The 14,617-nt window shown below is 50.1% G+C and overlaps 1 protein-coding gene across 3 annotated transcripts in view; it reads right to left on the bottom strand.

Moving 5' to 3' along the window:
- The window catches only part of LOC106575672 (BCL-6 corepressor), a 58,255-nt gene that overhangs the window by 13,708 nt on the left and 29,930 nt on the right, over positions 1–14,617 (bottom strand). For 2 of the 3 annotated variants that reach the window (XM_045699212.1, XM_045699210.1), the window contains 2 exons: positions 13,361–13,800; positions 9,926–10,204 (listed from right to left, as the gene is read on the bottom strand). In XM_045699212.1, the coding sequence (XP_045555168.1) occupies positions 9,926–10,204; positions 13,361–13,800 (719 nt within the window). The remainder of the gene's footprint in view (positions 1–9,925; positions 10,205–13,360; positions 13,801–14,617) is intronic. The other variant, XM_045699211.1, reaches the window with a different exon arrangement.

Genomic DNA, 14,617 nt, shown 5'->3' with positions numbered 1-14,617 from the left:
TGTTAATGATAGAATCCAGTCAGAATGAGAGCAGCAGAATAAAGCCAAATAAGCATCAAGTCAACAGCGGTCTCTCTTCTGTCTATGTGCTCATTTACCTGTGTCAGACAGCGCTGCGCAGCGCGGCTACCATCGATTAACAAACCACACACACCCTACCAGTCAGCCCAGTGTGGCTAGCATCAAACCACACACAACCCCAGACAAACAGAAGGAACCTGGGCAGCGATGCGTGGAAAGAGAGACAGGTCCAGAGAAAGAGAGCGAGAAAGACAGACTAGCAGCAGCGCTCCACACATGAGCAGAAACAGACATTAGCATTCAGCTAGCGTAGCGCTGCTTTGACGTGCCCTCCCTCCCGACCCGTATTCATAGAATTCATTCACAGCTCCCCACCGCCGTGCTGTGAGCTGCGCGCACACACACAGTGTCTGTATCTAAAGATACAGCGTGGTCGTGTGGCTGCCGTGGCAACAAATGAGTCCAACTCCTGTTACAGCCAGTGCCGTGGCAACTTAAGCGCTAAACAGCGAGAGCTGGCATTGCGGTTGGCATGCCTGGTGGACAACAAAATAGACCATAACACAGTACACAGTGTTCAAACGACCAGCAGCCCCCACTCATCTCAAATGGACTCTTCTCCAAAAAACAGCTCACCAACAGTGCTCAAAAATAGGCCCTACAGTCCCTCTCCACTCAAACACACTACTTCAACTCCAACACTTCAGCGCTGAAAGCAAACGGTGTCCTCCGCCTTGTTGCTCAAGAGCTGCTTTATAGTTGTCTACTACTGTGGCGCGGCCGCCACTAGTCTACTACTCTGTTGTGGTAGCCACTAGTCTACTACTGTGGTGTGGTAGCCACTAGTCTACTACTGTGGTGTGGTAGCTACTAGTCTACTACTCTGTTGTGGTAGGCACTAGTCTACTACTGTGGCGCGGCCGCCACTAGTCTACTACTCTGTTGTGGTAGCCACTAGTCTACTACTGTGGTGTGGTAGCCACTAGTCTACTACTGTGGTGTGGTAGCTACTAGTCTACTACTCTGTTGTGGTAGCCACTAGTCTACTACTGTGGTGTGGTAGCCACTAGTCTACTACTGTGGTGTGGTAGCCACTAGTCTACTACTGTGGTGTGGTAGCCACTAGTCTACTACTGTGGTGTGGTAGCCACTAGTCTACTACTGTGGTGTGGTAGCCACTAGTATTCTACTGTGGTGTGGTAGCCACTAGTATTCTACTGTGGTGTGGTAGCCACTAGTCTACTACTGTGGTGTGGTAGCTACTAGTCTACTACTGTGGTGTGGTAGCTCCTAGTCTACTACTGTGGTGTGGTAGCTACTAGTCTACTACTGTGGTGTGGTAGCCACTAGTCTACTACTGTGGCGTGGTAGCCACTAGTCTACTACTGTGGCGTGGTAGCCACTAGTCTACTACTGTGGTGTGGTAGCCACTAGTATTCTACTGTGGTGTGGTAGCCACTAGTATTCTACTGTGGTGTGGTAGCCACTAGTCTACTACTGTGGTGTGGTAGCCACTAGTCTACTACTGTGGTGTGGTAGCTACTAGTCTACTACTGTGGTGTGGTAGCTACTAGTCTACTACTGTGGTGTGGTAGCCACTAGTCTACTACTGTGGTGTGGTAGCCACTAGTCTACTACTGTGGCGTGGTAGCCACTAGTCTACTACTGTGGTGTGGTAGCTACTAGTATTCTACTGTGGTGTGGTAGCCACTAGTCTACTACTGTGGTGTGGTAGCCACTAGTCTACTACTGTGGTGTGGTAGCCACTAGTCTACTACTGTGGTGTGGTAGCTACTAGTCTACTACTGTGGTGTGGTAGCTACTAGTCTACTACTGTGGTGTGGTAGCTACTAGTCTACTACTGTGGTGTGGTAGCTACTAGTCTACTACTGTGGTGTGGTAGCCACTAGTCTACTACTGTGGTGTGGTAGCTACTAGTCTACTACTGTGGTGTGGTAGCTCCTAGTCTACTACTGTGGTGTGGTAGCTACTAGTCTACTACTGTGGTGTGGTAGCCACTAGTCTACTACTGTGGTGTGGTAGCCACTAGTCTACTACTGTGGTGTGGTAGCTACTAGTCTACTACTGTGGTGTGGTAGCTACTAGTATTCTACTGTGGTGTGGTAGCCACTAGTCTACTACTGTGGTGTGGTAGCCACTAGTCTACTACTGTGGTGTGGTAGCTACTAGTCTACTACTGTGGTGTGGTTGCTACTAGTATTCTACTGTGGTGTGGTAGCCACTAGTCTACTACTGTGGTGTGGTAGCTACTAGTCTACTACTGTGATGTGGTAGCTACTAGTCTACTACTGTGGTGTGGTAGCCACTAGTCTACTACTGTGGTGTGGTAGCTACTAGTCTACTACTGTGATGTGGTAGCTACTAGTCTACTACTGTGGTGTGGTAGCCACTAGTATTCTACTGTGGTGTGGTAGCCACTAGTATTCTACTGTGGTGTGGTAGCCACTAGTATTCTACTGTGGTGTGGTAGCTACTAGTCTACTACTGTGGTGTGGTAGCTACTAGTCTACTACTGTGGTGTGGTAGCCACTAGTCTACTACTGTGGTGTGGTAGCCACTAGTCTACTACTGTGGTGTGGTAGCCACTAGTCTACTACTGTGGTGTGGTAGCTACTAGTCTACTACTGTGGTGTGGTAGCTCCTAGTCTACTACTGTGGTGTGGTAGCTACTAGTCTACTACTGTGGTGTGGTAGCCACTAGTCTACTACTGTGGTGTGGTAGGCCTAATTTTGCTATGAACGTGTACATGGTACAGTTCCACATATTAAAAGCACAGCGGGTTGTAGTGAGCTGTGGAGGTCTGTCTGTTTTCCAGCCGGCTGGTCGGTCAGGGGAGCAAAGCGGGGCATTAAACACATGATAAAGCACAGCTTTAATGGCCGCCAGAGGAGAGGAGCACAGTGGAGAGCACAGGGTTGTTGATTTCTTTCCCGCCGCAGTAAAACACCCACCTCCCTCTCTCCTTTCATAGCTCCTCTTTAATCTCTTCCTCCTCAGGGTGGATGGCCTTCCAGCTCACTCCCCACAGACTGTTAACCCTCTAGCTACTCTATCACCTAGAGAACACAACCACACACTACCTACCTAACTCCCTCACAAACCCACTCCTACGGTATGATAGACAAGTCTCACAAAGAAGTGTTAGAATTTAAATGCATATGGAGGTTAGAGCGAGAGCGAGATTCCAACCTTGAGAATGCTGAAGCCTTGTTTCTCATCTACTAACACTTGACAGACTGGGACACACACGCACACTCGGACATACACACACGTTACACAGGCATACTGTCCATTTTTCACAGTGTCCTAAGCGTCATCTAGGCCGGTGCCGTTTAGATAATCAGGAAGTGAAAAACAACAGCGTGGTTTAGAGCTCTCTCTGATGCTGGTTCTAATTTTACCCTGCATTCACCAGCAGACAAAGACTAGGAGACCACACAGTGTATTACGATGGAGAGAAAAGAACAGAGGAGCAGGGAGAAGCGGGAAAAAAAGAGGGGGAGAGAGGAGCGTGAAAAGGCCGGGGCACACTAAGTGGAGCTTTTAATTGAGCGGGCGTGATCTCTCCTTTCTCCCTCTCGTTTCTCAGGCTTTTTTCTTGTACTCATTCAGCCAGTGAGTGGGAGTACAGCGTTGAAGGGGGAGTGTTGGGAGGGGGGGGGGCGTCGAGAGAGCAGTGGGGGGCCTGGGGATATGGAGAGGGTGTGTGTGCGTGCGTGTGCGTGTGTGTGTGTGCGTGCACGGACTGGGGATGTGTCTGAACGGCTGTGTCTCTGAGGTCTGGCAGACAGACAAGAGAGGAGGATACAAGCTGAGATAACACCCTACAGCACTCTCACATCAGGGCCTGTGTGTGTGTGAGTGAGTGAGAGCGAGCGGGTGAAAGAGATGGCGTGAGCATGCATTTTTAGAGGGCAGAGCTATAGGTGTTTGTTAGCCTTTATGAGTGTCTGTATTGAATGTGCAGCACGTGTGTTTTTAAAAGTCATTCGTGTGAACTCTTGAGGAAGTAAACCCTACAGTGTTTTTTATGGATAGCATGTGTCAGGACAATCAGTTACTTTGGACACGTAAGCATGCAAATGAGTACAATTAGGTGTGCCCATCCCGGTGTGTGTGTGTGTGTGTGTGTGTGTGTTATTAGTTTTGGCAGGTACAGGACAAAGCCTTGACTCATTTTCAACCCAGACTCATTAACATATCCCATTGGCATCCTCGGCACGGCAGGATTGTGAAGAGAGAGAGAGAGAGAGAGAGAGAGAGAGAGAGAGAGAGAGAGAGAGAGAGAGAGAGAGAGAGAGAGAGAGAGAGAGAGAGAGAGAGAGAGAGAGAGAGAGAGAGAGAGAGAGAGAGAGACTACTCGTGTTGCGACACGCATCGCAAAGACTAAAGGATTCTGAAATATGCAGGAAGTGAGTGTTTGTGTATATGCATGTCAAAGGGCTTTTGGCTGGTCCCCGTGTGGGTTCTATTCCCATGGAGGACCAGTAAAATTAAAATACTAAAATATTATATTAAATGCATGTAAGTCACTCTGGATAAGCGTTTGCTAAACGACTAAAATGTAAAATGGAAGAGCGACAGCCGGCAGGGCTGTGTGTGTGTGTTGAGTGGAGACACAGTGTCGAGTGTGTGTGTGTGTGTTGAGTAGAGACACACTGTGTCGAGTGTGTGTGTGTGTTGAGTGGAGACACACTGTGTCGAGTGCGTGTGTGTGTTGAGTGGAGACACACTGTGTCGAGTGTGTGTGTGTGTTGAGTGGAGACACACTGTGTCGAGTGTGTGTGTGTGTTGAGTGGAGACACACTGTGTCGAGTGTGTGTGTGTGTTGAGTGGAGACACACTGTGTCGAGTGTGTGTGTGTGTTGAGTGGAGACACACTGTGTCGAGTGCGTGTGTGTGTTGAGTGGAGACACACTGTGTCGAGTGTGTGTGTGTGTTGAGTGGAGACACACTGTGTCGAGTGTGTGTGTGTGTTGAGTGGAGACACACTGTGTCGAGTGTGTGTGTGTGTGTTTGTATGGCGCTGCTAGCTGGTCGGTGACAAGAGAGTGACAACACAAAGACAGGTGGATCAGTCTCAGTACTATGCACTTTCTACCCTTCCCTCACCTCCTTCCCTCACCTCCTTCCGTCCATGAACATTGACCTCACATACATGACAGAAGAAAGCAACATGGTGGATCCTATCGCTTATTTTAACGGCAAACAAAGTCACAAATGATCTAAATATTCCCTATTTAACAAATACACCCAATTCATCTGAATAAATAAGACAAAGCCAAACAGCTGAATAAAATCGAAATATTATTAGTGGTGAAATGATAGCTGCTCTCTCCCAGTTCTAATAATGAATAGATGCTGTGATCAGAGAGACTATGGAAATGGCTGCCTGACCAACGTCAACCATTCAAGCAGATAACAACCACAGTAAGAAGCACAAACCAACGCCATGCCTCACCACAGATTCTCATTCCACTCACAAACACTGCACTCCAAAACCACACGCAAATACACAAGACTCACTGTAGATATATACATCACACACACTCTCCAACCGGGAATTGAGATTCTGTACAGCTGCCGGAGTGATATTCCACAATCCGAGTGTGAATTTGCATGCGTGAGGTGTGAGTGAGTGAGTGAGTGAGTGTGTGCGCTGTGAGTGAGTGAGTGTGTGCGCTGTGAGTGTGTGTAATTAAAGGCAATCCTAAGGTTAAGTGATACAAGTGTGAAGATTGCGGGAGAGATCGATCCAACGGAGCCTCCCAGTTTTGCACACTGACTGGGATTTGTTTTGGAGGGGCTGTGAAACGAAAGAAGGCGGGCAGGCGGCAAGCCCAGCGTGTGGAGTGGAGGGGGAGGAGAGGAAGTGAGGGAGGAGAGGAAGGGAGCGGCGCGTTGAAAGGCCCGGCCTCGCAGCCCTGTCGTATTTCACAGTCTTCCTCTCTCTCTTGCATTCTCTACAGTGCTCACTGTCTGCTGCGCTGTGCCGTGCTGCGTGCGTGAGAGAGAGAGTGCGGGCGGCCCCAGGGAGCTGCTTGTGGCTTATCACACGCAGGCAGTTAGAAAAGCTTCCTGTCGGGGGCCCGCTGAAGGAGGGAGGGAGAGAGAGAGAGAGAGAGAGAGAGAGAGAGAGAGAGAGAGAGAGAGAGAGAGAGAGAGAGAGAGAGAGAGAGAGAGAGAGAGAGAGAGAGAGAGAGAGAGAGAGAGAGAGAGAGAGAGAGAGAGAGAGAGAGAGAGAGAGAGAGAGAGAGAGAGAGAGAGAGAGAGAGAAAAACCTTGAAGGCTAGAAAAACAAGATGCCGTTGGGTTTACGCTCAAACACAGCAGCCATGTCTAGCGGTGCCGAGCGGGGAACGAGGGAGGGAGAGAGGGCTCACGGGCGGACAGGGCTAGCGGAGGAGAAGAAGAACAAGGGAAGGGAGGAGGAGAGTGGACGCTACAGGATTAAATCTGCCCTCCTCCTCCTCCTCCTCTCCTCTCGTATAAATCAAAGAGCTCCGTCTGGAGCGCATGCCTCACTGCCTCCAGTACACACACTACGGAGAGTACACACACACACTCAAAACCCTGGCCACAGACGCTGGTCTACTAAAACCAACCCTACCTTTGATCTAGAGGGAAACCATTTCTCCCACCTCCAAACCGTTTTATCTTCCCATTTCATAGAACACACTACCAATTCCCTCCAACACCAACTATCTGTCCTGCTGTCCACCTCAGGTAAAAACCACATTCAATTTGAGACCCTCTCTACCCCCAGCTCATTTCATCTCCCCGCGTCTCAAAAGGTTGTCTTTCTACTGCAGTCTTCTTTAAAACTACAATGTTTTGCATTGGAGAGTAAGAAGACGGGATGAAGGGAGGAGGAAGGGAGGGAGAGGACGAGTCATGCGTTCCAAACAGCATTAATGGTTGGTTTCCTGCGAGCGGTGCCAGTCCTTTCAGGCAGCCCTGCTGGAACTAATCCACAGGCTCATTAATCTGGGGGGACAAATTAGTCATGGACGGCCTTAATCCCAATGTTCCTAATATTCCCAGGGTTTAGACCAGGAAAAGGGAGAAATGGAATTTTTATCCAAGTTGTGTTTTTTTTTTCGTTTTGGGAAACTGGGTTGGATGTGGTAGGAATTAAGAGCTACTGGAGATTTGGAGAGAGAAGAGAGCAGAGCCATACTCCAGCAAGTCTGTGTGTGTGAGAGAGCGGGGTGAGTGTATGTGGGAGAGCACAGTGTGTGTGAGAGTGAGAGTGAGAAAGAGAGAGAGAGAGAGGGCAGTGTGTATGCTAGCGAGGCGACTGCTCTGAGCTCTGTGCCTGGTGGAGGGCTCTCACATGGCCTCTCGTCTCCTAGACAAGTAAAGAGATGGGAATGTGAAGGGAGGGAGGGAGGGACGACAGGGAGAGAGAACTAGCAGACAAACTGAACGAGATGGAGAGAATGAACGACAACAACCCAGGGAGAGAGAGACAGAAGAACAAACCAACACACTAGCACCCAGTTCAGCCCTTCACATCAACACACTAGCACCCAGTTCAGCCCTTCACATCAACACACTAGCACCCAGTTCAGCCCTTCACATCAACACACTAGCACCCAGTACAGCCCTTCACATCAACACACTAGCACCCAGTACAGCCCTTCACATCAACACACTAGCACCCAGTACAGCCCTTCAAACCAACACACTAGCACCCAGTACAGCCCTTCACATCAACACACTAGCACCCAGTACAGCCCTTCACATCAACACACTAGCACCCAGTACAGCCCTTCAAACCAACACACTAGCACCCAGTACAGCCCTTCACACCAACACACTAGCACCCAGTACAGCCCTTCACATCAACACACTAGCACCCAGTTCAGCCCTTCACATCAACACACTAGCACCCAGTACAGCCCTTCAAACCAACACACTAGCACCCAGTACAGCCCTTCAAACCAACACACTAGCACCCAGTACAGGCCTTCACATCAACACACTAGCACCCCACACAGCCCTTCAAACCAACACACTAGCACCCAGTACAGCCCTTCAAACCAACACACTAGCACCCAGTACAGCCCTTCACATCAACACACTAGCACCCCACACAGCCCTTCACACCAACACACTAGCACCCCACACAGCCCTTCACACCAACACACTAGCACCCCACACAGCCCTTCACACCAACACACTAGCACCCCACACAGCCCTTCACATCAACACACTAGCACCCCACACAGCCCTTCACATCAACACACTAGCACCCCACACAGCCCTTCACATCAACACACTAGCACCCCACACAGCCCTTCACATCAACACACTAGCACCCCACACAGCCCTTCACATCAACACACTAGCACCCCACACAGCCCTTCACATCAACACACTAGCACCCCACCCAGCCCTTCACATCAACACACTAGCACCCAGTACAGCCCTTCAAACCAACACACTAGCACCCAGTACAGCCCTTCAAACCAACACACTAGCACCCCACACAGCCCTTCACATCAACACACTAGCACCCAGTTCAGCCCTTCACATCAACACACTAGCACCCCACCCAGCCCTTCACATCAACACACTAGCACCCAGTACAGCCCTTCAAACCAACACACTAGCACCCAGTACAGCCCTTCACATCAACACACTAGCACCCCACACAGCCCTTCACACCAACACACTAGCACCCCACACAGCCCTTCACACCAACACACTAGCACCCCACACAGCCCTTCACACCAACACACTAGCACCCCACACAGCCCTTCACATCAACACACTAGCACCCCACACAGCCCTTCACATCAACACACTAGCACCCCACACAGCCCTTCACATCAACACACTAGCACCCCACACAGCCCTTCACATCAACACACTAGCACCCCACACAGCCCTTCACATCAACACACTAGCACCCCACACAGCCCTTCACATCAACACACTAGCACCCCACCCAGCCCTTCACATCAACACACTAGCACCCAGTACAGCCCTTCAAACCAACACACTAGCACCCAGTACAGCCCTTCAAACCAACACACTAGCACCCCACACAGCCCTTCACATCAACACACTAGCACCCAGTTCAGCCCTTCACATCAACACACTAGCACCCAGTACAGCCCTTCAAACCAACACACTAGCACCCAGTACAGCCCTTCAAACCAACACACTAGCACCCAGTACAGGCCTTCACATCAACACACTAGCACCCCACACAGCCCTTCAAACCAACACACTAGCACCCAGTACAGCCCTTCAAACCAACACACTAGCACCCAGTACAGCCCTTCACATCAACACACTAGCACCCCACACAGCCCTTCACACCAACACACTAGCACCCCACACAGCCCTTCACACCAACACACTAGCACCCCACACAGCCCTTCACACCAACACACTAGCACCCCACACAGCCCTTCACATCAACACACTAGCACCCCACACAGCCCTTCACATCAACACACTAGCACCCCACACAGCCCTTCACATCAACACACTAGCACCCCACACAGCCCTTCACATCAACACACTAGCACCCAGTACAGCCCTTCAAACCAACACACTAGCACCCAGTACAGCCCTTCAAACCAACACACTAGCACCCCACACAGCCCTTCACATCAACACACTAGCACCCCACACAGCCCTTCACACCAACACACTAGCACCCCACACAGCCCTTCACATCAACACACTAGCACCCCACACAGCCCTTCACACCAACACACTAGCACCCCACACAGCCCTTCACACCAACACACTAGCACCCCACACAGCCCTTCACATCAACACACTAGCACCCCACACAGCCCTTCACACCAACACACTAGCACCCCACACAGCCCTTCCACATATGTTATCAAATCATCTTACCTCGTATCCTAGGCGGGAAGCCCTCTGCAGCAGGGTCTCTCCTGCGTTCTTGTTGACGATGAGCCTGCGGGCCTCGGGAGGCATGGGTCGGCTGGCAGGGGTAGAGGTGGGCACCGGGGGGTTGGAGGGGGTTGGCGTGATGTCCTGGGTCTCTGTAGGGCTGGGCAGAGGGCTGAGCTGGGGGGGCAGGGTGAGAGGGGGGGCGGGGGAGGAGTGGGAGTAATCCGACAGGGATGAAGACCTCCTCCGCTTCTCGCTGCAGTGCTTTTCCTTGACCTGCTGTGTGTGATGGGGGAGGGAGAGAGAGGGAGAACATATTAAGAGTCTGCATGACAGATCTTCCATAGAAATCTTCCACACACACATACTGAGATAACGCTATCCTCTTTCCTGTGTGTGTGTGTATATGTATGTATGTGTGTGTGTGTGTGTGTGTGTGTGTGTGTGTGTGTGTGTGTGTGTGTGTGTGTGTGTGTGTCGACAAGACGCTGCCCAACAAGCTCGTCCCATACTGACACACACATGGCCGTGGAGTGGGGGAACAACAGAACAGAGAGAGGAGAGGAGAGAAAGAGTTTGAAAGAGGAACACGATACTGAGGTTATCAGAGCACTGTCCCTCTATTTTTACAGTCTGAGCTGCTCTCCTCCATCCCTCCCTCTCTCAGTCCTCACCCTCTCTGCGGAGGTTATCCTTTATGCTGTCCTCCACTTCCTTTTCTTCTTCTCTCTCCCTCCTTTTTTCTCTCCCTCTATGGAGATTAGGGTCGCTGGTCTAGTCTAGGGTGAAGTGCTAATTATTCCCGACCACAGGTTGTGTGTGCACTGCGGCCCCCCCCCACACACACACACACACACACACACACACACACACACACACACACACACACACACACACACGGTAGCTGCGCGGTGGCGGGGCTAATAAATGTCAGCTCTTCTCCAGGGGCCCTGGCCTCGCAAAGTCATTTATAACCATGAGCACTGGCTTGTCAGAGAGAGATGGGGGGGGAGTGAGAGCGTGACTTGACTGCCCACCGCCAGAAATTCCCCAGGAAACACACGCGCACCCAATTGTTACTCCAAAATGTAAAGCTCCTAACAAAAAGCTGATTTTCTCAGAGGCTGCCTTTGTAACACTGTTATAAATTAGGCAAAGACAGCCATTAGTGCAACACACATTTCTGGTTGGTTATCCAGTTAGCATCAATAGTTGATGGTCGGTTATCCAGTTAGCATCAATAGTTGATGGTCGGTTATCCAGTTAGCATCAATAGTTGATGGTCGGTTATCCAGTTAGCATCAATAGTTGATGGTCGGTTATCCAGTTAGCATCAATAGTTGATGGTCGGTTATCCAGTTAGCATCAATAGTTGATGGTCGGTTATCCAGTTAGCATCAATAGTTGATGGTCGGTTATCCAGTTAGCATCAATAGTTGATGGTCGGTTATCCAGTTAGCATCAATAGTTGATGGTCGGTTATCCAGTTAGCATCAATAGTTGATGGTCGGTTATCCAGTTAGTATCAATAGTTGATGGTCGGTTATCCAGTTAGTATCAATAGTTGATGGTCGGTTATCCAGTTAGTATCAATAGTTGATGGTCGGTTATCCAGTTAGCATCAATAGTTGATGGTCGGTTATCCAGTTAGCATCAATAGTTGATGGTCGGTTATCCAGTTAGTATCAATAGTTGATGGTCGGTTATCCAGTTAGCATCAATAATTGATGGTCGGTTATCCAGTTAGCATCAATAATTGATGGTTGGTTATCCAGTTAGCATCAATAATTGATGGTTGGTTATCCAGTTAGTATCAATAGTTGATGGTTGGTTATCCAGTTAGTATCAATAGTTGATGGTTGGTTATCCAGTTAGCATCAATAGTTGATGGTCGGTTATCCAGTTAGTATCAATAGTTGATGGTCGGTTATCCAGTTAGTATCAATAGTTGGTGGTTGGTTATCCAGTTAGTATCAATAGTTGATGGTCGGTTATCCAGTTAGCATCAATAGTTGATGGTTGGTTATCCAGTTAGCATCAATAGTTGATGGTCGGTTATCCAGTTAGTATCAATAGTTGATGGTCGGTTATCCAGTTAGTATCAATAGTTGATGGTTGGTTATCCAGTTAGTATCAATAGTTGATGGTCGGTTATCCAGTTAGCATCAATAGTTGATGGTCGGTTATCCAGTTAGCATCAATAGTTGATGGTTGGTTATCCAGTTAGCATCAATAGTTGATGGTTGGTTATCCAGTTAGCATCAATAGTTGATGGTTGGTTATCCAGTTAGTATCAATAGTTGATGGTTGGTTATCCAGTTAGCATCAATAGTTGATGGTTGCTACATCTAGATTGTTACCCTGAGTGTGACAATGTTTTATGTAAATATCACATCCATGTATGAGATTATAAAATGCTATATTTTAAAAGGGATCTGAAAACGCCTCCATATTTAGGCTCCGCATTCTGATTTGACACATTCTGAAGACACGTTAAATGAATGTGACGCTTCTAAAAGGAAAGTAACATGAAAGACGTGACGATGCGTTCATGATACAGATCTGCACATTGTGTGTGTGTTTGGACACGTCTGTCAGCGACGGCAGCAGCCAGCGAACGGCAAACAGGATACAGCCACCGCGTCTGCCCCGGAGAGATCTGTGTGTGTGTGTGAATACCGCAGCAGGCGGAAGGAGGAAGGAGGAGAAAGAGAGGAAAGGGAGCAGAGAGGCTCGGGGAGGAGGGCTGTGTGTGTGTGTGTGTGTGTGTGTGCGTGGTGTGATTTTGCAGGTGCCGTGCTGACAGCTGCTACGCTGGGTAATTCCTCAGGGCTGGACGGACAGACACGCCATCACACACACACACACAACTCACACAGCACAACTCCTGCAGTATACTCAGTATTGTGATGTGATCTACATAGCCAGAGACAAGGCTCTCACAGACATGACACACAAGCCGAGGCCCATTCCTGCTCCCTGGGGTTGCTGTGTTTTGTGGAGAATGTGCTTCCGTCACAGTCCAGACCTCTAGAGCACACTCACCCTCCACCCTCTTTCCCTTCCTCACTCCCTCACTCCTTCCATCCCTCCTCCTCTTCCAGTCTGGGGTGGATTGTGTTCAGAGCAGGGGGAGGTCACAGCAGCGACACACATACACACACACACTCGCGGTGACCCCAAGCACACCTCCCTCTGAGCTTTCCCAGTGAGCTCCAATAAGCCCCATAATTGTAATAATCAACATGGTTGTGATTTGAAGCATATTTAAAGAGCTCTGCCCAGGGGGGTTCAGCCAATGGGAACACACAGTGGAACAGAGGACTCGATCTCTCACACACTGGGAGAGAGGATGACAAAAAAACTAAGAGAGAGAATGTTTCCGCAAGAGTGTGTGCACAAAAGCGTGAAAAGGAGTGTGTGTGTTCCACTCACCTTATTCTCCCTCTCTTCCCTCAGTTCTTCATTCCCCAGCCCCAGTCCCAGCCTCTCCCTCTCCCTCTCCCTCTGGCTGGTGTGTTTAGTCTTGCACTGCCGCTTGCCCTTGGGCTTGTCCTGGTCGCCGTGCCGACGGAGTCTGGGGGTCACCAGGTCCCCCGTTGGGTTGGGGTCATGGTCGGGGTGAGGGCCGGGGTGGGGGGGTCCCAGTCCCAGAGCACTGGTCCTGCGGTGTTCTTTTAGCCTCTGTCTCTTGTCTGACAGCCGTGGAGGGCTGGGGGTGAGGGTGATGTGGGGGTGTGCAGGGGCCAGGGAGTGAAAGGGGGTGAGGGCAGGGGTGTTGGTCTGGAGGGGTGGTCTTCTGACAGGGGTGTTGGACGGGGTCCAGGAGAGGCGGTCCCGATGCGCTGGGGTCAGAGGAACAGACGGCAGCACCACTAGACAGAGGGAGGGATGGGAGAGGTTAGCTGATCAAGTCCCGGAAAACAGAACCATCTCCCACAGAGCAAATACAACCAGCTAAATTACACTACAAATACTACTTATCCCCTGGCACTACTGGGAGTGGAGGCTTTTGTTCCAGCCCAGCACCAACACACCTGGTGGACCTGATAAAGATAGAATGGACTATTGTTTGTTTCAAGGCCATGTGCAACAGCCAACACCAGAAAAAAAGTCTCTGTTCTTTCCCAAGTGTCTCTTTTTTCTAGGATGAAAACAAAACAAGCATGTACGTCGACTTTCCTCCAAGGTCTCGTTAGGGAATGTGATGGGACAGAGAGGGCTGGGGCTGAATGCTAGAGTGACGTTCTCACGAAGACGTCCGTGGTATCTGGGGATCTAGAGGGGGTTATGGGATACAGGAGGGATATATGAAATATGACAGAGGGAAAAAGAGAGGGAAAACAGAGAGAGGTGAGAGAGATCGGGTGGGCAAGAGATGGAGAGTGATTGCAAAAGGGCAGCTAGCCTGCGAGACAAAGAGCGCGCGAGAGAGAGAGCGCGAGAGAGAGAGCGAGCGAGCGAGCGAGCGGGGGAGGGAGAACGAGCAGAACAAAGAGCGAGAGAGAGTGCAGGAGAGAGCGAGAGAAAACACGAGGGAGTGGGGGGGAAGCGAGAGGAGGGTGTGTATCAGCTGTTTTCCATTGCGTGCACCAACAGCAGCATGAAACATACGAAATGACAGACCCTGGGTGCAGCTGCAACACACACCCACCCACCCACCCACACACACACACACCCACACACACACAC

This window comes from Salmo salar, chromosome ssa17 (genome assembly GCF_905237065.1).
Source record: "Salmo salar chromosome ssa17, Ssal_v3.1, whole genome shotgun sequence".
NCBI lineage: Eukaryota > Metazoa > Chordata > Actinopteri > Salmoniformes > Salmonidae > Salmo > Salmo salar.
Note: the sequence above shows the minus strand (reverse complement) of the source record. Positions and strands in the feature narration are given on the sequence as shown.